The following is a 20,420-nucleotide window of genomic DNA, read 5'->3' as shown; positions in this document are numbered from 1 at the left end:
TAAAAAAGCATTGTTTAATTAAAAAAAAATCATCAATCATTGCAATAAATTCAGACTTTTGCAATTTCATTATTGCAATCACTCATATCGCCATAATGATGAAATTGCAATTAACTGCTTTGCACTGATAGCAACCCAGCTACGCGATCTACTGCTATATGAAACTTGCTTTGATTGGTTAAATAACACAGAGGCATTTTGGTCTGTGCCCTTTAACAATGAATCTTAAAAATAACAAATGAATCAAGAGTTTCATGCCTTATTCTTGTTTTCCAAATTGGATAGTAAATATCAGGCTGCTGTATATTTCAATCCAACTGTCTATGGGACCAGCTGTTTCAGAGAGATTGCCTTTCACATAAAAGTGAGCTGAGATAATGATATTTTACAGTTTGGGAGAGACAGTGTGCTTGACCTGATTTGATCAATTAAAATGCACAGATGTTCACCGTCCCAGCTGGTTCCTCAGAGTCTGTTCTCTGAAATACAGCACTGATTGAATGTTGTTGTCACGGAGAGTCTAGGCTCCTAACCACCAAGTAACCCTAAACTTAAAAGTATCTTTATTCCTCCATGTTCATTTCTTCAGTGTGAACAGGATCTTTCCGGCATATTAAAAGAGTGGCAGCTACCAAATGTGAGAATTGACTGTTCTTCAATTACACAGTTATAAAAATTCCTAACGTTGCATGTAACAGTAACAAAGTTACTACCTCAGCCTCATTTTGAGCCAGGAAATACCCCTTAGCAGACAATTACGTCAAGGACAAAACAACTTCTATTACACAAGGAGAAAAGTCTCAAGTGTGCTTGGCACAGGTCTGAGTGACCTTGTTAAAGATGGCCATAAAACAGCACAGCCCAGCAGACATCACTGTATTACCAGACTAGTCCTGAATGAAACAGGATGTGCTCCATGTTGTCTGAGTACACAGACAATACGCATTTCTTCATGGCCACATCCACCTCTTCAATCTCACTCACAGCAGGCTAAAAACAAAACACTGAAGCCACTGGCCAGATACAACTCTCAGTGACATTCAAGGACTGTGGATACATTATTTTTTACCAACAGGGGGCATCCATGTGAGATGGAGATGAAAAGAATTAAGCTTGGCGCAATTACACCACAATCAATTCCAACAATGGTATTTTTACTGCAAAATGCTAGAAGTTGAAAACAACCCTGCCCACAGTATAAAGGAAACTGGCTGCACAAGAAATAATGGAGAGGTTGTTTTGTGACTTTGAAGTGTCCATCTGTTTGGATGTTTTTCTCTTCTGGGAAAGTATCCTCACTTTCCCTCCCTTTTATTAGTCAATGAATGGATGTAAACACCGTAGATGGATACATTCTGTAATGACACTAATTGAAATCTAAGTTATCATAGCTAAGATTACACTTTATTGTTTGTTTGGTGAAGTTGTGTTGCTTTTTTGCCAACATTGGACCTGAAAGGTGTTTAAGACTGCTTTACTTGGTACACATGTGCATGTCTGTGTGACTTTGTGTCCCTGTCCAGTGGAGATTTTTCAGGTCACACTTTGCACAGAGGGGGAACATTCCTTTCTCTTAGAGTCTGGTCTGAAGCACAGAACACACTGACTGTGTCCAGCTGACTGCCACTGCTGGATTCAGCTCGGTTTGCCCAAACCACACCGCTGCACAGAGGCTGGGACAATGACAGGAAGGCTGACCACAACTATTTCCTAGAGTCTGACAACAATATCTAAGTTTAACTGGTTATTTATTGGATCACACTGCTCAGTCTGATTGTTAACACTTTCTACACTTTTTTTCTTATGTTGCAGACCGATATGATTATTTAACAATAACCTTTTGTCGGTAAACATGTTTCTTACCATAACTACAACCCAGTGGAAAAAAACTAAGATATTCTAGAAGCTGATTATGAGTTAGAGGTTATTATAATTTCTTTCAGTGTGTAATGGTGACTATAAATAAAACAATGCACATTCCCTGTAACCTAAAGAAACAAGTCACAGTAGTTTCACAGGTTATTGTAGGTTGGGAGAACAACAAAAGCTGAGAACATTCCAAAAATAGAAAAACATGCCAACCTGAGCATAAGGATAGTAAGAGGTTGCATGCTGTGAGTGTGTGCGCATGTGTGTGTGTGGTGTGGGGTGGGGTTGTTGAGAGAAAGAGAGATTATTTCATAGACAGTAAGTATTACAGGAAAGCAGTGGGAGACTTTGTGTTGTCTGTGGACTAAACACTGAACCCACTTGCCTGGAAAAGCTTTACTCAGTGGAGGACTCAGCTCTTTGCAATGCACCTAATAGCAGTTCTCCAGGTTTACTTGTTTATTGGAAAGTTGAGAAATGGCAGCACTAAACCCTGAGGGAAACCTGGGCGCTGGAGTCTTTCCACTGTGCCACACAGCAGGGTATTACCAAGCAGACTGAAGGGGGGGGGGGGGGGGGAGAGAGAGCTGAAGTCGTTTAGACTGCCACCCTGGGAATGAGAGCGATTCACTCACCAAGGCTCACCAACAACCCCCACCACAGTTTCCTGTCCAAAACATTGGTACATCCCCGAGCTGGAGCAGCCTCCAGAGAAAAACATCCAAACAGATGGACACTTCTCAGTCACAAAACAACCTCTTCAGTCTTTCCTGTGCAGCCCAGTTTCTTTATGCTGTGATGAATAAGGCAGGAATTGAGATCATTTTAGAGCTCTATCTAACCTCAGCTCAGGATCATGTAGAGTTTATAATAGGATTTAGATTATCATGGTGTACAGACAGTACATGCTGCAGTTTGTATGCAGAGTAATAAAGAGAAGCTTTTTCAAATAATGGGTATATTTAAAAATCCACAGAAAGGGGGCTGTACGCATGTTCAGTGGGAAACCTTAACATAAGTGAGTGGGGAAAAAAACGGTTGAAACATTTTATATTTAAAGATATAATCCCCCAAAAAACAATACAAAGCTTTTATTTACATGTATTAAGGCTGACAGTGAAATCGAGTTCACACTTATTGTTATTTGATCTTTAAGTGATCATTCAGTGAATAAAGATATCCAAACTGAAATTGACATTTTACATCATATAGAAAGCTGAATTCCAAACATTGAACCGTTGTTTTTGTACAACCAGGGTACCATTATTAGATGTCACCTTCAATTATGAACGCCATTTTATGACATTTATAAAGCAAGACAACACAAATCTTGACAATTCAGTCTATATTTAAAATGATTAGTTGTAGGCCCATATGTTTTTTGTTGAATTAAGAAGATTTTCATTAAAATCTTAAACATTCACACTGATTTAAGCCACCCTACGTAATGAAAGAATCACAAGACAGTTCCTTCAAGGATTTTTTTTAGCACCTCTAAAATAAAATAAAAACTGCCATCAAGAGGATTGTATTGTTAATCATTCCTATTACGACAAGCGCCTTCAGTTTCAAACCAACAACATGAGGCCTAAAATTCAGCCAGGGCAGCTTAAGTCAGCAAAATCATCTCACACCATTAAAACGACAATCTCTGTCTTCAATGGCAGGCGTCAGGGGACTTGATTTCACATACTGTATATGATGATGTGGGGGAGGGGAAGGAAAACGTACTCACTGATGCATAGCTTACATCAGCAATAAAATATTTATGAACACACAAACACGCACACCAACAACTGATCATGTACACTGGCAACATAAATCCCATCTCCTTTGTAACATGGAAAGATGACCTAGAAAGAAACCCTGAGTTTAAATGCTGGTGTCACTTGACCGTCAAACTGGCCGACTTTCAGGATTTCAATGGAAACTAAAGAACACGGGATGCCATGTGGAGGCTGTCACATCAATAAAACAGATGTTATAACATCTTTAAAGAGAAAAAAAAAAAAGAGAAAAAAAATAACTCTACCTCGCATTTAGGAGGCATGCCTGCCAAGTTGGAAGGTTACCAAACTATTACTGGAAACGTTCAGAGACAAACAAGCACCTACTCAGAGTGCGATGAGGAAACAGTCTCAGCATGACTGGAAGCGCTAAAAAATAAAAACTGAGAAATGGATTTGAGGTGATTCAAAATCATGAGAGAGAGGGAGAGAGAGAGAGAGAGGTTTGCTTGTTTTATGTTTTTATTACTCACTCTGTGCCAAACAATATTTTCACAAGATTTCTTCATTGGCAGACATGGCATGTGAATAAACTGTATCAACATCTTGAGGTCATACAGGATAAAAAATAAAAAGGCTTCAACTGCTGAGATAAAAACAAGATGTCCCATGGATTTTTATTTTGAAACACTGCAAGTAGAATGTAATGGCAGGCACAGCTGTACATCATGTGCACGATAACAAAGACAAAGTATAATTATCACATGTAATTAAGATGTTGATCCCCATAGTCACAAAGAGCCAGAATCCATTCAAAAAGAAACCTGTTCTTCCCTCCTGTGTAGCGAAACAAACTCAATCGAAGCGACACCTGATCTGAAATCTAAACCCAGCATCTCTGCTTGACTGCTGAAACCAAACCGCTCAAAACTACAGATATGTTACAACTTAGCAGGACTCTTGTTACAAAGTAAAAACAACAAATCCCTGCTGCTGTCATAAAAGAAAGCTCCGCCCAAGCACTGCATTCCTCTCATACTGCGTCCTCCATTAGGCCATGGGCCTTTTAAACGTTCACCTCATTGTTTTCATTGTAAAAGGCTTATCAGATCTTACCCTTTTCAAACTGCAAAGCAAACCTGCAGTGCACAGGTTTGGTTAGATAGGAGCATCCTGTCCTCGTTAGGTTCCCCATGACATGAGATCCAAGCCAAAACCAACTTCTTCTTGCACAAACAGATCAATGACCTCCAACACAGAGCAGAACAACATGTCCCGATATATCTGCAAAACCCTTAGAAATAAATAAATCATTTATTTTCTTCAGACACCAGCCTGAGGTAAATATCTCTAAATAACATGTATTAATCTAACTTAAGCCTTCACTAATGTTATTTAACAGGGAGGTTGCTTCACAGCCACAGTAACACATTCACACCTGGAAGCTGCCTAGCATAACCACAGTCTTATCTCTTATCTGGCCACTGGAGCAGATGGGTAATTGCATTGTTTAACGGCCCCATGAACTGGCTCCCTTCCCTGGAGTGATGTGTTCATTTCCCCAACCAGATTTAAACTGTTTGTCCAGGATTTCATTTCATGACCTTAAGTGGCCGAAAGCCTGCTTCTTTGACCTCAAGTCTTCTTTAACATGCTCTGCAAAAGGGGAGGGTAGCTCCCAATACAATATATGAGAAATGTGGCCCGCGATAAAGCTATCGATACAGTGATAAACACCAAATCCTCAAACTTTTCAGTCATTATTTTTCAGTCAGTCTTTCTACTATGGAAGCTCTACTATTCTTATAAGCCAGATGAAGTTTTTTAAGACATCTTAATTATAGTCGTCCTTCCCTGCATTTTCAATCAGTAAGCTACACAATGGGGATCAAATTAGATACACTAACAAAGGGAACAAACTTCCCCAAAAATAAGTGTTGTTTAAATATTTCCCAAGCAGATACTTGTGATTTATTTTTATTTTCTGTGAGGGAAACATAGAGTAAAATGTGATGATCAAAAGTGAAGCCTTCTGCTTTTATTCAATCTAATTTAAAAAAAACAACAGAAAGTACATCTCTCCACTTAAGAGCTGACATTCTTTAAATACCTCAACTCTCACTCTCCCTGTGCTGTGTGTGTGTGTGCATGTGCATACATGTGACCAAAAAAAAAAGCAAAAACCAGAGAGAGATGCATGTCTGCAAACTTTGACGTCCTCTCAGCACATCTGGCTTTTGTTACAGCCTCTGTGACCTGTGTGTGGTTCTGCTCCATCCCAGCCCCCATCGCTCCTCTATGGGAGAGCCTATTAGTGACTGCTGCAGTTCCCAGTATGGGTGTTCACTCCTCTGCTCTAGGCTGGAGACGGCCTCCTGCTGACCAGTTTGTTTGTTTTCATCTTAGTCTTCAGAGTGAGTTTTTTTAAAGAAAGAATGAATGAAACAAGCGCTAGACATTTACATCATCCTCCTGATCTAGGCCTTTAATATTATTAATGCTGGCAGGCTTATCATATGATAGCAATTATTGAGTTGACCTGATGTGGTGTCCTTTAGATTAATAACCTCATCTAAAAAGACAAACACATACATGGCCACAAAATGTTATCAGTGGATGAGCTATAATGAAAGTCCTGACAACCAGAGCTGAGAGAACCAATCTGTCTGGGTGAAGGATGTTTCATGCTATGAGCATCAGTTATTGTTCCCCTTACTTCTGAGGACAAAACAGAATTATCTTTAGAGTTAGAGAGTTGTTTGCATACACACTAGACCAAAGAACAGCACAGACTTCTCTGTGCTAAAAAAAGACCTAACATCATTGTGTTGAGGGACAGGACATGTGAGTTTAAAAATGCCTCATACTGGAGGCTGTTTCCCTAGTTCTGACATAACACCTAATTGTTAAAAGATGGATATAATAAAAAAAGACAATTATCTGGCTGTCATACTTGTTTAGCAGCTCTAAAAATTGTGTGATATGTGGCTATGAAAAGCTGCTGCTGCTGAATGATGACAGACGGTCTGAAGTGCGGTGCTCTGTACTCCTTCATTTCTCTATAGGTTGTACAGTTTGTACAGTACAGACATACTTGACAAAGTAGGTCAGAACTGAATAATATAAAGTGCTGCAGGAATTACTTGTAAAACCAGGAAATAAAATAGGATGTTTGCATGGTTGATGGGGATGCATAGTAAGGGAAATAAAGTTGTGATATCTTTTCTTTTTGTGAGTAATGCCATTTGAAAAAGGATACAGAAAATCTAAACACATAAAATGTAAAAGAAAAAAAATGTACAGTTTGTGCTTAGATTGTTCAATATTTCACTAACTAAGTGCAGTACAAAAAAACTAATATTAAAGTGTGTACATTATACTACTCAGTTTCTGCTGCAATGTTTACACAATAACAATGTTTGCAACATGTCACTCCCGGCAGAATGAATCTAAAAAGCATTTTTTAACCACTAAATTGGCACCAATCATTCTGAGGGAAGATGATAGCTAACTTCTACTTCTACTTCTTCTACTACTACTTCTCAATAGTGTGACAGCAAGATTATTACACCCATGTCACCTTCCAACAGGTGAAATGTAGAAATGCCGAGTAAGAAATATTTACTTCTCAAAATAATTGAATTCTTGTTTATTGCTTTTATTTCAGCCTTTCACGATGGGATTAATTGAAATGTTAAAATTAGGATACAGGGAAACAAAGCACTAATCCAAAACTGGGTTATACTTTATAAGCGTGTCGTATGCTGTGCAGTTAGCCGCCAGCTAACGCAGTGTTGTAGTCTAGAGCACATGCACAGCCTGCACATAATCACAATAAGATAACATGGCTCAACACTGTCGTTGTTCATCAAAAACGGTTGAGTTCAAGCTGAAGAAAAGCATTAGCATGGATAAGATATTTGGAAATAAAAAGTATCATCACATATTTAAGCCTGAAGATGTTTCTTTAAAAATGTGTTGTTATCGATATCTATAATTCTCTTGGGTCAACATTTAACATCTTCCTGATTTATCTGGAAGAATCATATCCCTCATTAATGTATATTGGCATTTCTGCTTCACCTTGGTGAAAAGTATTGGATTTTTGAAATGCAATGTCATCTATTTATTACCTTAAGCTATTTATAAAGATTTGCCTTCATGAATTGCCTCAACATGTTTTAAAGCTATGGGGAAACAAAATGTGGCTTTGACAGCAAGCCCTTTTTTTCCTGCTATTTTAACATGTTGAAAAAATAACAGAAAAGAGAGCAAAGTAAATTACCCATACCATTGATCTAAAGGCACATACTGTCATTATAGTTTAAGTTATTTCACGCTCCATCTTGGGCATGTTGTAAATAATACACACTACTTCCACAGTTTCCCTTTTACATTATGGTTTGCCTCTGGAGACACCTTACCCTCACCGAGCAGTCTGACAGGGAAAATCCCCCCTTTGGGGTACATGTTCGACAGGCTGTCCTTAAATTTTCTAGAAATATTTCAGTAGTGCATGTGTGAAAATGACTTTAGCCTATCTGATACACTGAATCAGTGTTGCTTTGGGGCTGTGATGGTCTAAGATTGAATTCCAGGCGTATTGGCTCTAAAGTCATTCCTATAAACATAGAAGTGTCTGACAGAGCAGCCGGGATAAGTCAATCTCTGCAGTTCATTAACTCTCTAAGAAGAGTGGCTGCACTGTGATAAAGTAAGATCAGAGTCTGCCTCGTACAAGAGAGAGGCCCAAGCGAGGAATAGCGGGAGGCTCTCTCATTGACAGCAACATACAGACCAAAGACAGTGGGAGCAGAGACGCTGAAGAGATGCACCACCCTCTTATGCTGATCAACCACACCAAGATGAGAAATGATACATTCCTCTCTGAATGACAAGCATGGCCTCTTAATGAGTTTGTACCAAACAAGGCTCCCGTTACAACAGCTCTGACTGAACTGTGTTTGCAGTGTTATCCCCGCTGCACTTCAAAGCTGTTCCAAGGGCCCTGCTCTGCTGGATCTATAGGGCTGCACAGTCTGTATGAGCCATGAGCTCTCATTGGTTAAACTAGGCCAGATCCACTGCGCAGAGTGCTGTGTTAAAGATTCATGAAGATATCGCACAAGTAAACCAGCTTACAAAACATGCCTGAGCTTAATAAAATATTAAGAGGTGGCAATCTATACAGCTGGTGTGTTTGAGCCACATGCTTGACTCAAAGACCCCTGAGTGGCGATCTGGGTATACTTACAGATCACGGATGAATAGAAACAATGATGCTGATGTAATAGCTGGTTTGGATCCTAAATGTTTGTGTGTCATGTATACTAGAGGAAGCAATCGCAGGGTAACATCACATGATATGATACAATGCAATGCCCCATGATAAGTGTTCCACAATTAGAATAACATGACTGCCATAATTGATCAATTGCAAGACTAGCGTAAAATAATACATTTCAATATCTGATTGATTGAAGAAAACAAAACGCCCCTTAAAAAAAAAAAAAAAAAGGGTACAGTGCAGGATTGTTGTAACTTTTCACTGCAATGTGATCATGTCAGTTTCAAGTCTTATTGTGCTGCATTTCTTAACTTCTTTCCACCATTTTTCCACATTATCCCGTTGTATTCTTCCTATCACGCTGTCAACTTCTTTTTCAGCCAATGCACTTCTGTGCACATTGCTCTTATTCATGTTCTAAGTGCCACTGTAAGGAGTGATGAAGTAGTGATGTGGGAAATCTGTTAAGAGCCCTGTTTTTATTTGAATCAAAGTATCAGTATTTGGTACCAATACATGATAGAATGACACAAGTCAGGACTAAAATATATTTCCATTTTGATATTTTACCCCACCCCTTGTGTATATAATATAGCATCTATGGTTGTAATAGGGCAAATATAGAGAACTGCATTAGCATAAAATGCAGTAAAATTGCAGTTTATTATAGGTTGGCTATAGGTGTTCATTTGTCAATAAGTATTTAACACACAGAGATGAAAGGATATTCATCATATTCATAATGATAAAGTAAGGGCTGACTTTATCTACCCATCTCTGTGCTTCCTCAGTTAATAGCTCCTTTAGTGTTTATATTAGAATATCATAAAACATCTTTTCTTCCACCTTTAGAGCATAAAACACTTCAGATATTAGCTGACAAGAATGAGAAACAACCTTTTCAATATTAATTAATTCCTGAAAGGCTCCCTCCATTTTTCATGTAGGCGTATTTACTGACACGACTGCAAATGTTTGTCGAAGAAACCTTCTTTTTTCTTTCAATTACTCAATGCAGCGGCTGGAAAAGCACGAATAAGTCACATTTTTTGTGACATTTGAAAAGTTTATTTCACACCTTGCTGCAGCTCGGGATGAAATGCAAGCAGAGAAGCATGGATTTAATCCTGAAAGGGCTTTATGAAGGTATTTATGCGTCTCAATTCTGGTAGCCAAGTTGTGTGTGATGGCTGTGCCGCACTAAAAAAAATAAAAAAATAAAAAAAGAGGAAGCACCTGTGTGGGTTTGAACAAATCATGCAGAGCACCTCCGTTCAGCACTCAGCAGGCAGCTTCTTCGTCTCCGGGCCAATCATATCCAGTCTGAAGACTTTCCAGCAAATTTCTTCAACCCCCCCACAGTTAATTGCCTCACGTCTCCAGAGTCCAATTATTTAGTCCATACCTTCAGCCTTCATTTCTGATGTTTACAAGTTTACACTGGATGTACTTTGCAACAAAGTTTAAACTGAGAGATGGGTCAGAAAGTATTTAGCTGTTATCAGGCAGGACAGGACTAACTACGGAGCCGCACCTCTAAACTAAGGTGTTGAAGTTCACACAATAATATCTCTATAGAAAGATAATGTGAGACAGGTTGGAAGTTTACACAAATGTCAGCCAAATGTTGGTGACATAAAAGTCGTCGTCTAATTTCCAGATAAAACAATGATTAACTGTTGAGATACCGCTCCATTTCTGTCATGCTCATATTTTAGTAAGTTAATTTATCATCTTAGTGGAACCTTTATTTTTGCAGTTGAGATAAAACAACAATTGTATAAAAAGTAGAGAGAATGAAAAATAACCAGTAACCATACTTTAACACAACCTACACCATATTAAATACTATACACTGTACCACAGGATCATCTTGTCCAATAAAAGATGCCTCTACTACTTCATCTGAAAACTACAGAAACTACAAACATTATTACCTTATTAGTCGTCATGTTCAATCCTGAAACAGTGGTTTACCCACAAAACAAAGAGAACTTACTCAAGTTACCACAAAGGTTGTGCAAAGTGTTAACAGCCGAGAAGGGAAGAAGGACCCAACTGCTGTTTTTTCTCACCTCAATTAAAAGGTTAACGACTCTCACCTCACCGTAGAAGTCTCCAAATAGAAATAAACACTTAAATCTTAATGTGAAGTAGTAGCTTCATGAAGTCAGGATTAGCAGTCACTGGGATCGCTTCACTTCAAAATGTTAGCATAACCAGTCACACGCCGCTTACATTACAGACTGTGGTTTCTGCAACAGCACGGTAACAAAGTTCTGCCTTTGAATTTAAAGATTGCACCCACAAAGGCACAAATATTGGTGTCCCACTATGTGCATTCAACGCGATATGTCATTACGCAATGCTGAGAAGAGTGCAAAAGGCACGACATACACAGAGGGAGCCCTACACACACATACACAGTCCTGTTGCGCCGTGCCAGTGTTATGCCGAGAAATGGCAAAAGGACTTGAGCTTGTATGGCGCTTTTCTAGTCTTCTTACTACTCAAATCACCTTTACATCATATGTCACACCTACCCATTCACACACTGATGGCAGAGGTTGCTATGTAAAGTCACCATCAGAAGTAACTAATCTCATTCATACGCCACAGACAAAGCAATGGGAGCAACTTGGGGTGAACTGTTTTGCCCAAGGACACATCGGACATGTTGCTGCAGGAGCTGAGGATCGAACCCTCGACCTTTCGGTTAAGAAACTACGACTCTAACAACTGAGCCACAGCCGCATTCCTGCCAAGAATTACCCCACCATTGTGAAACCATGGATGTGCTGCAGGTGAGGCATAGTATCCAGCAGTCAGTAAGCAACAACAAATTGGTCTTAAACATCCTATTTTGCTTCTTTGATGTCAGCAGATCATGAGCACAGCCTAAATTTAATATTGCAGAACTTTAAAACTTTTAAACAACTCTTGCCTGCCCTCACTGAACCTATAACCCTTCTTGATAGGAGTAGGGGTAAGAGTTGTAGATAAATGGGGCCAGACAAATTCTGTTTATTGATGGATAGCATATATGAATTGAGACTTGATAATGTCTTTGGTTTTGGATATTTGATAATGTTAGGATGCTTAATGGCATACTGACTGTGTTACCAAGGAAAATAAAGGACAGATCGGTCTGCTTGACAAACACATTTGCACTACTAAGAGAAAAACTTTGAAACAATGTTCTTGCCTGTAAATATGGTCTTAACGCAGCAAGCGTTTCATGCAATTGCATCATATGATGAAGATATTAAAGTAGTTGGTTAAGATGTGCTTCTCATCCTGCACGATGCTAAAGGGGGTTTTCATAGAATGTAGCTTGTAAAAAAAAAAAAAAAGCTGAAAATCTAACCAGATGTGGGAGGAAGGGATTAGAAGTTCATTCCTCCATCACATCTTTTTGAACTACTGAGAAAACTGTGAGCTAGATTAAAGTGAACTTCTTACAGAGGCTGCTTTAAGTGCAGTGCTGTCTCGAGTAACCGATAGCAGAGTGTCATTTCATGTGCTTCATCACAAGTACAGATAATATCAATCCCTTTCTGCTCCTTCTTTTAATCTTGTACCGAACAGAATATTAAATTCCTCCATAAAAGAGTGTTACCACTTCAGAAAAGAAGGGGAAAATGGCCAAGATGGTGTTTCGGAGCACAGCGAGGGTACAGTGTGGCAAACACAATCTTCCCTCACATGCAAAGCCCTGGGGTGGACCGGCACGACAAGCTATGAAGAAACTTGGCCTGGAAACAGCGCTGAGGCGCACACACACACACAGACGTTTTTGTACACCACTGGCAACAGCAACCTCTGTTCATACGAAGGGAAGCGACAAGCTCATGAGAAATGCTACGTTTTATTTTGAAGTGCGTGCAGGAATAGGAAGAGTTATTTATTTATCACATTTCTTCGACTACCTCTAGTAGGGAAAAATCTAAGCGGATAAAGGCTCCTGTAAAGTGTATGTCTTTTTTTCCTGAATTAGGACCAGTTACCTGTTTCATTTTCAGAAAGGAGGAAGCAGGAAAAAATAATCTTTCTTGGAGATTGTGCTTTTTGCAACCCTTATGCATAATCTAAGATTAAGATTTACTTTATTGATGGGGAGGGGAAGGGGAAATTCTTTTTTTTTTTACTTTGAAACTGCATTAAAAATAAAACCTTATTAAATTGTTAAAATTATGATTATGCAACCTCTCTATTATGGTGGTAATGTAAAAGGTTTTTTCAAAACATCATAGATGCAATAAGATGTAAATTGATGAACATTAGGCTTGGTTTAATTTGACAATGTTTTGTTAAAAGTTGAGACTCAAAGCCTTTACTTCAAACTGTCAGTATGACATGAAAAACAGTTTAATTGATTGAACAGATCCAATAAGAAAGGGTAGCACATTGTAGGAGCATTTCTAAAAGACGTCTTTGATCTTCTCTTCTGGTCGATGTAATCATGCATTACACTACAATAATAATTCTTCAGATTATTTAACTTCTGTCGGCGCTCCTTATCACTCCAACTGCTATTAGCTATTCCTCTGATCCCCTTTCCCTATTTATTAAAAGGTCCACGTAATGGAGGTGCAACTGAACCAGGCATAACAGAGAAATTTAAGTTTCCGCTTGAAAAAGTGCAACGCAAGTCTGATGATGTGGGCAAGAAAAGGTCTTTAAAATGTAAAATAACCATCAGGAGATGTAAGTTCACAGTTAATGCCCATTTACGACTGTGTGAGTCAGCTGTTTCTTAATTTTATGACTTTAACTTAGTTTTAATTATTCTCCTTGTTCTTAAATGGCCCCATAATGTAGAAGTGGAGGCACAGTGAGGGGTGTAATCCAATTGCACATCGTTTGGTCACAGCAACCTTTTACTTTTAGAACAGATTTGCTTCATTTCAGGCACATTAATATTCATATTCTTTGCAGGTGTTATCTATCTCAGCTCCTTTAGAAATAAGGAGGATAGAAAATATATATATAAGTAAGAGACAAAGCAAAGTGGAGGTAAACCTCAGCAGATACAGCTGCCGCTCACTGAGTCCATGAGGGTTTGAAATGATTTGTTGCTGCCAGACAACATGGCCTTAAAGTTTCCTCCCTGGCAAAAGACCAACTCCTCTGTCACATTGCCTTGACTGATTAGAAGTGACAGAATGAGAAATAGACTTCAGGTGACTTTTGGCCCCTCGACACACCAACCAGACCTTAAAGAAAAGCATCAACAAAGACAGACAGATGCATCAAATCAGCCAGCCGTTTGACAAGCCAGTCGTCTGAGCTGTTAATCCTAAAAAAACACCATGGAAAAGCGAAAGACACAAAATAGTCAAATATTTTCATGTAACAGTGAATCTGACTTGACTTTTAAAATCTTTCCACAGGCAGTACTTCTGCGAATGAAGTGTCCCGTAAATTGAAGACTATAAATAAGAAGAGCAAAATGTTGAACATGACTAACGTCCAAAGATCAACAGCTAGTCAGAAAGGTAACGCAACCCAAACAAGCCAAATCAAACAGAAAACAACCCTGAGGGATAACAGCCATTCGCTCAAAAAAAAATAAAAGGCCAAAATTTACAGCCCAACCGACCCAACTGCTGGCTTTATGAAGGGGCGGCTTTAGGTCCCCCAGGTTAGTTATGAGTCCCAAGCAACACATTTGTTTTTTCATGTAAGGCCACATTTTCACCCTTCAATAAACCAAAAAGAAATGAGGGCACTTGAATTATCACTTTTATTTATTAAAGATCATGTATACTTCATAGACCTAAAGAAATTAGTTCACATCCCATTTGCTGGAAGGGATTTCTTCATAATTTTGTGAATGACGTGTTGATCCAAGAGAAAAAATATACGTTTTTAAATTGCATTTCACTGCCAATCTGCATGTGAAAAAAAATATCTTAAAAAGGTCACATATTATGCAAATTATTATTATTATCCCAATTATGAGAATAATCCACCATCTTCATTTTGCCTGCTACACTTTTCAGAAAATGTGTGCTTAAGAAGTTCATTTGGTGATTTTCCCCACATCACAAAGGGAGGTAACCCAGGTGGGTGACACTCCCACAGCTAGGTGTTTGTCCTGCCCTCAGAGTCTGCCTTCTCACTTTAAACAATAGGGCACGGAGCGAGAAAGCCCGAGCCACCTAAGCCCTTCCAGAGAGGGGGCGTGGTCAGTCATAGCTCATTTGCATTAAAAGCTACAGACACAGAAACAGCCTGTTTGGAGCTGGGCTTGGTTTGGGGTTCATAGGCATGCTGAAATACAGGGTCAGAGTGGATTGGGAGGGACTTGAATGTTGGATGTTAGAGTAAAGTATGTAAAGAAGCCATGGTGTGAGGACAATGAGAATTTCTAAAAGAAACCTCACAAGAGCAGTAAAACCTGCCCAGCTGCAGTCTTTGATCATTCCCTCAAGCCCTCCTGCCTAACTCAAACACCTGGAAACACACACACACACACACACACACACACATTCAACATGCCTAACCACACATGACTCACACAGAGCACTGTGCATTTCCCAAAAGCAAAGGCAAAAGAAAACAGAATGGCATATTTGTTTGTTACCAGCTTTGACATAATGACTTTTAATCAATGAGAAGTATATTATCAAAAGCATCAAAAACAGGCCCTGGACTTAACAGATGTGACTGTTTCATATCATTTACTGGAAGGTTTATGTTGCTGATGTCATGTTGCTACATCTCACACTGAGTGAGTCCAACAGAGAGCCTCCTGCATCCAGAGCTGCAGTGTCACAGGTTGTTAACTGAATGATGGTTACTTAATTGATTCTTCCCTGAAATAATGAATAAAGGAACAGTCAGAAAACTGACAAATGCGCAATACTGTTTCCAAATGTCCAAGGTGATATCTTTGAATGTTTCACATCATGAAACCAGGGTTTGTTTTATTCTATAAAGAAATTACAAGATGTTCACTTTTAAGACCCAGAAACCACAGAACATGTTTTTTTTTTTTTTTTTTAAGAAAATGATTTAAATTGAAAAACCGAAATGAAAATTGCTGTCACTTAATCAACAAACCAATCGTCAACCTTGCAGCTTTGAAGTTCACTAATTAAAGCCAAAACAATAAAAGAAGGTTGACTGATGATCATCATTTATCTAAAGTTATGTACTTAAACACAACAAAAGTCTCAAGCAGATGAATTAAGTGCACAAACACAACAAGATGCAGGCATGTCTCATGATACTGATTGGATTCCTTGATAGCACACAACGGTATACAGTTATTTCAGCCAAACACCCACGGGTCGGATGTGGCTTTCCTGCTCCACCCCTTACTGTGGGTGGTCTGAACCTGGTTCTTTCACAAGCAAGAAACGTATGCCAGATCAAGAATCTGACGTGTGAAGCTGGTTTAATAAGAAGAATAACCATTTTGGTCTTAACCTTGAACATCTGCTTTAACCCAAGATTCAGATTCTAGCAAGCTCAAAGCTTCTCTCTGCTTTTTATCCAGCTGACTTCATTAAGACTGCTTCATTATGAAAGCCCCTGTAATACAATTTTACCACTTTCAATGCTGTCAAGGGTGGTTTGTCAAACTTGCTCAGATCACATACGACAAAAGTCAAATTTCCATACCACAAATCGTAAATTTGAAAGCAAGTTGCTGGAACAGACCAAACCAGCACCTCCCCTCCAGGATGCAGTTTTACAACCACATGGGTGTCATTGCTTCGTCTGGGTTCCTTGCTCTCCACAGACAACACATACTTAAAGGATTTCTGTGTGTAGGATTATTCATTTGTCTGTATTCTGAGTCAGAGCACAAATTACATTCCTGGTGATAACCAGGAAGACCATATGGAGCAAACAGAACACAGCTCTTTGAGAGTTGAGACTATGGTATTGAACATCTGCATGGCCACTGGGTGTCTCATAGGCTTTGATGTCCACTTTCAGAGTCGTAAAAAATGCTCAAGAAAACCATTCTCATACTCCGGTTATACACTGAACAGTTACTCCGAAGTCACAATTTCTGTAATTAAAGGTCTTAAAGTACATTGTGCAATCAGAAAATTATAGTTCTACTGTGTGGTTACATGTCTTCATTGAAGTTAGTAGGAACAGATGACCATAAAGATGTTGTTGATTATCAAGCACTTTAAATGTTTTAATTTGACATTCAACATCATCAACATCTCCCTTTCCCCATTTGTCCAGTACAATAAGGTCAATCGAACACGCATGTTAAGATACTCGAAGCATTCTTTTAAAGAGTTTGTGGTCAAAAGGAGAATCTGCAGTGTTAGTTCAAAATACATACGTCCAAATTTAAAACATTAAAGACATATTAGCCTTTGCTTTTGGATTAAAGCCAAAAACACATATAGTTATAGCAGTAAAGTTCACTGTACCCATCATTTTAGAATAAAGTGACTGGTGAACACTAAAAGATGTTTTTATAAAGTTGCCAAGGGAACACAAGCTGAAGAAATCTATTCAGATGAAAAAAGAGACAAATCCTTAAGACTTGATTAGTTAAACAAGCATTTCATTGTTTTCTGTGAAATGGTAAGGTCCTATGATGTGTAGCTTTTGTCAAACAGGAAGTCTTTAAAATAGATAAACTAATTAACACAGGAAATGTTTTTAGTTTCACATCTATTGCTCCTGAAGAGCTGTGGGCATAATAAGATCTTAATAATTCAAAACTTTATTAAGTAAAAGAAGCAAATGGGAACTGTTTTGGATCAATTCAACATCATTGTCCAAACTTCCTAGGCTGGTTAGTGAAAAACATTTTTATTTTAACATACTGCTATTTGATCTAGTCCTATCTTTAAGTTAGAATCTGTCATGGTTCTAGGGATTTTCGTAGAATTCTGTCACTAGGAGCAACTCGTTGTACAGCTTTATGAATACGGCCCCTGATGTTTCATTTTAAATATATTTCAGCATAAATGAGCGAGCGAATGTCCAGCGTGAAAATTCTTACTCTCACATACACACAGATCATACCATACATTCTGTGTTTTGTCTATTATTTAGTTGGTTGATCAACATAATTCATTTTGCATGTCAACACTTTAAGCACTGTACATGTTTGAGGAAAGTTCGTGGCCTCGTCTAACCAGTGCATGTCTCAGTAATCACACCATTCCCGGCACTGGAATGTGACTTTGACTATTTTCATAATCGGTTAAACAACACACACAACCAGGAGTGAAAACATTTTGTGGTGAAAGGAATGTTTGTGAATGTGTTTATCAATTGAATAGAAGTATCCAGATTGTTGCGACACTGCAGCCAGAGAACAAGAATGCAACACCACTGAATGAGTGTACTCCTTTTCTGACAGTGAAGCACTGATGAGCTGTTTTGTACCTGGGTGCCACTTATAGTCACACGTTCAATATTACAGCCTGATTAATTGTTTTCACTTTAGTTAGTCTAACAGACCAACAAAAAACAAAGGAACCTTGTTTACATAGCAACAAGATGATCTGTCTGCAAGCTTACAGGAAGCAGACAACTCCTATACTGTATTTGCTTAGTCAAACTGTTGGGTGTACATTCACAGGTGGCCCTTGTACTACTGTATTTTTGATTAAATCAAAGCACTACGCAGCATACCTACCCAATTACAGGGTAAAAAACTAAGTAAAAATGCAGCCTCTACTTACATGTCCAAAGTTGATGAACCCATGTTTACTGGCAATACGATCAGCTTCCTCCTGACCTCCAGGTATGTGGACAGCCCATGCGTTGGTGTAGACTTTCTGTCCTTGTGCTGGTACCAGCCCAGAAATCAACAAGACCAACAGAGGCCCAAGTAGCAACTCAAGCAGCCTGAGCCTGTGGTCTAGAGAGGAAGACTGAGGGCCAGAAGCCATGGGTTCTCCTAGTGCAGCACAGTCTCTGCGACAGGTCGAGCTGCCCACGGTTCATGCAGGTGCACGGAGAGACAAGGAAGGGGGCAGTCACAGCTCACCTGTTAGTGAAGAAAAGAAACAATGCAGGGTTTACATATCTGCAAAGTGAATGTTTACAGTCCTGAATCACACTTTGTGATCCATCATGACACTAAAACTGTAACACAACAAAGACCGTAAACTCTAGACATGCCAAGATCCAAGGCGATACTATTCCCATGAGGATAAACTATGAACAGTTGGTTTTCCTTGACAGTTGCTTGTTCCGTGGAATGAGGAAGAGACAGGAATAAAAAAAAAAGTACTTGTAGAAAAGTTTACAGTTTTGAAAATCTGTTAATAATTGCAACTTAAGTCTTACATAAAAAATTGAAATCTGTTTCGTCCATATGGAAGAAGAGCAAACCCAACCGCTGTTAGGAGCAAATAAACTGTATAGCAGCCATACAAGGCATTGAATAATCCCACAGGAGACTGTAGGCACGAAGTCAGACCAGACGTGATGTTGCGGTCAGGCACACAGCAGCAAATTTTGGTGTTTACACTCCCATGGGAGGATTTAGAAGATGAAGATTGTGAAAGGAAAATGCTTAAGTCTACTGAGCAGGCAGCAGAGGTGGAGAAGTGTGTGTGGGAAAGCTGGTCTACGCCCTAGATACTGAGGGATCACAGGAGAGTCTCACACTTTAAGGTAAAAAAGACAGACAGTTGAGGGTGGAGATTAAAAGCTTGAGGCAGCAGTGGCAGCCGCACTGAATGGTTGCAGGAAACAAATGACCATAAACATTGAAAGGGTCAAAAAAATAACCACAGCATACATTTTTTTTGTGTTATGCTGATTTGATTGAAGCTTTTCTTTTTGAATTCCGACTAAGGCTGCTCAATTTAATCATTATCGTTGTATAAACCTTCGCGATAAACACATTACAAATATCTGAAAGTATCCCATCAAATAAAATACTTTAATTGTAGTCAATGGTGGTGTAAAGATTCACCGATATACATCGGAATCCGATTTAAATGTTACAGACGCGAGTACATCGATATATGGAACCCTGGGTCGATCTAAATGTACCATCAACCGGTCAATAGATCGATTATTAAATTAAAAATCGGTTGACAGAAGCTGAGCCGCTGCATTTCTACAGTGTCTCTCAGGCGATGTGAAATCTCTCTCGCATTGACCTTTCTCGCGAGATTACGAGAGTAAAGTTAGCGCGCAAGATGTAACATAAACAAATCAACATGTCCACCGGCACACTGACGACATTTTCAATGCGCCATCAAACTTGAAATCCAGACTGTGGAAGTCGTTTGGATTTTACAAGGAGGATGGGAAACTAGATAAAACTCTGGCTATTTGTAAGTTGTGCCGAGTTGCTATCAAGTATAGCGTCAGTACAACAAATCTGAACACTCACCTGGTGAGACGACATGGAGGACAATATGTGGGGGGAGACGAACCCATGGGAGCTAAAACAGCTAGCATAGCTAGCACATGCAACGAAAAGCAAGAAAGTGGCTCGGACATTCAACACTTTTTCCAGCCAAAACTCCAGCCACAATTCAGCGAGGTCCAAGGTAATCACGGCTTCTATAGCCTGTTTTATC

General features: G+C 39.1%; 1 protein-coding gene across 3 annotated transcripts in view; it reads right to left on the bottom strand.

Annotated features, from left to right (window-relative positions):
* Positions 1 to 20,420, bottom strand: part of furina (furin (paired basic amino acid cleaving enzyme) a) — an 80,844-nt gene that overhangs the window by 51,121 nt on the left and 9,303 nt on the right. For all 3 annotated transcript variants that reach the window (XM_020625981.3, XM_020625986.3, XM_065952994.1), the window contains exon 2: positions 18,561 to 18,868. In XM_020625981.3, the coding sequence (XP_020481637.1) occupies positions 18,561 to 18,770 (210 nt within the window). In that variant the 5' untranslated portion in view covers positions 18,771 to 18,868. The remainder of the gene's footprint in view (positions 1 to 18,560; positions 18,869 to 20,420) is intronic.

This window comes from Labrus bergylta, chromosome 3, assembly GCF_963930695.1.
Source record: "Labrus bergylta chromosome 3, fLabBer1.1, whole genome shotgun sequence".
Classification (NCBI taxonomy): domain Eukaryota; kingdom Metazoa; phylum Chordata; class Actinopteri; order Labriformes; family Labridae; genus Labrus; species Labrus bergylta.
Note: the sequence above shows the minus strand (reverse complement) of the source record. Positions and strands in the feature narration are given on the sequence as shown.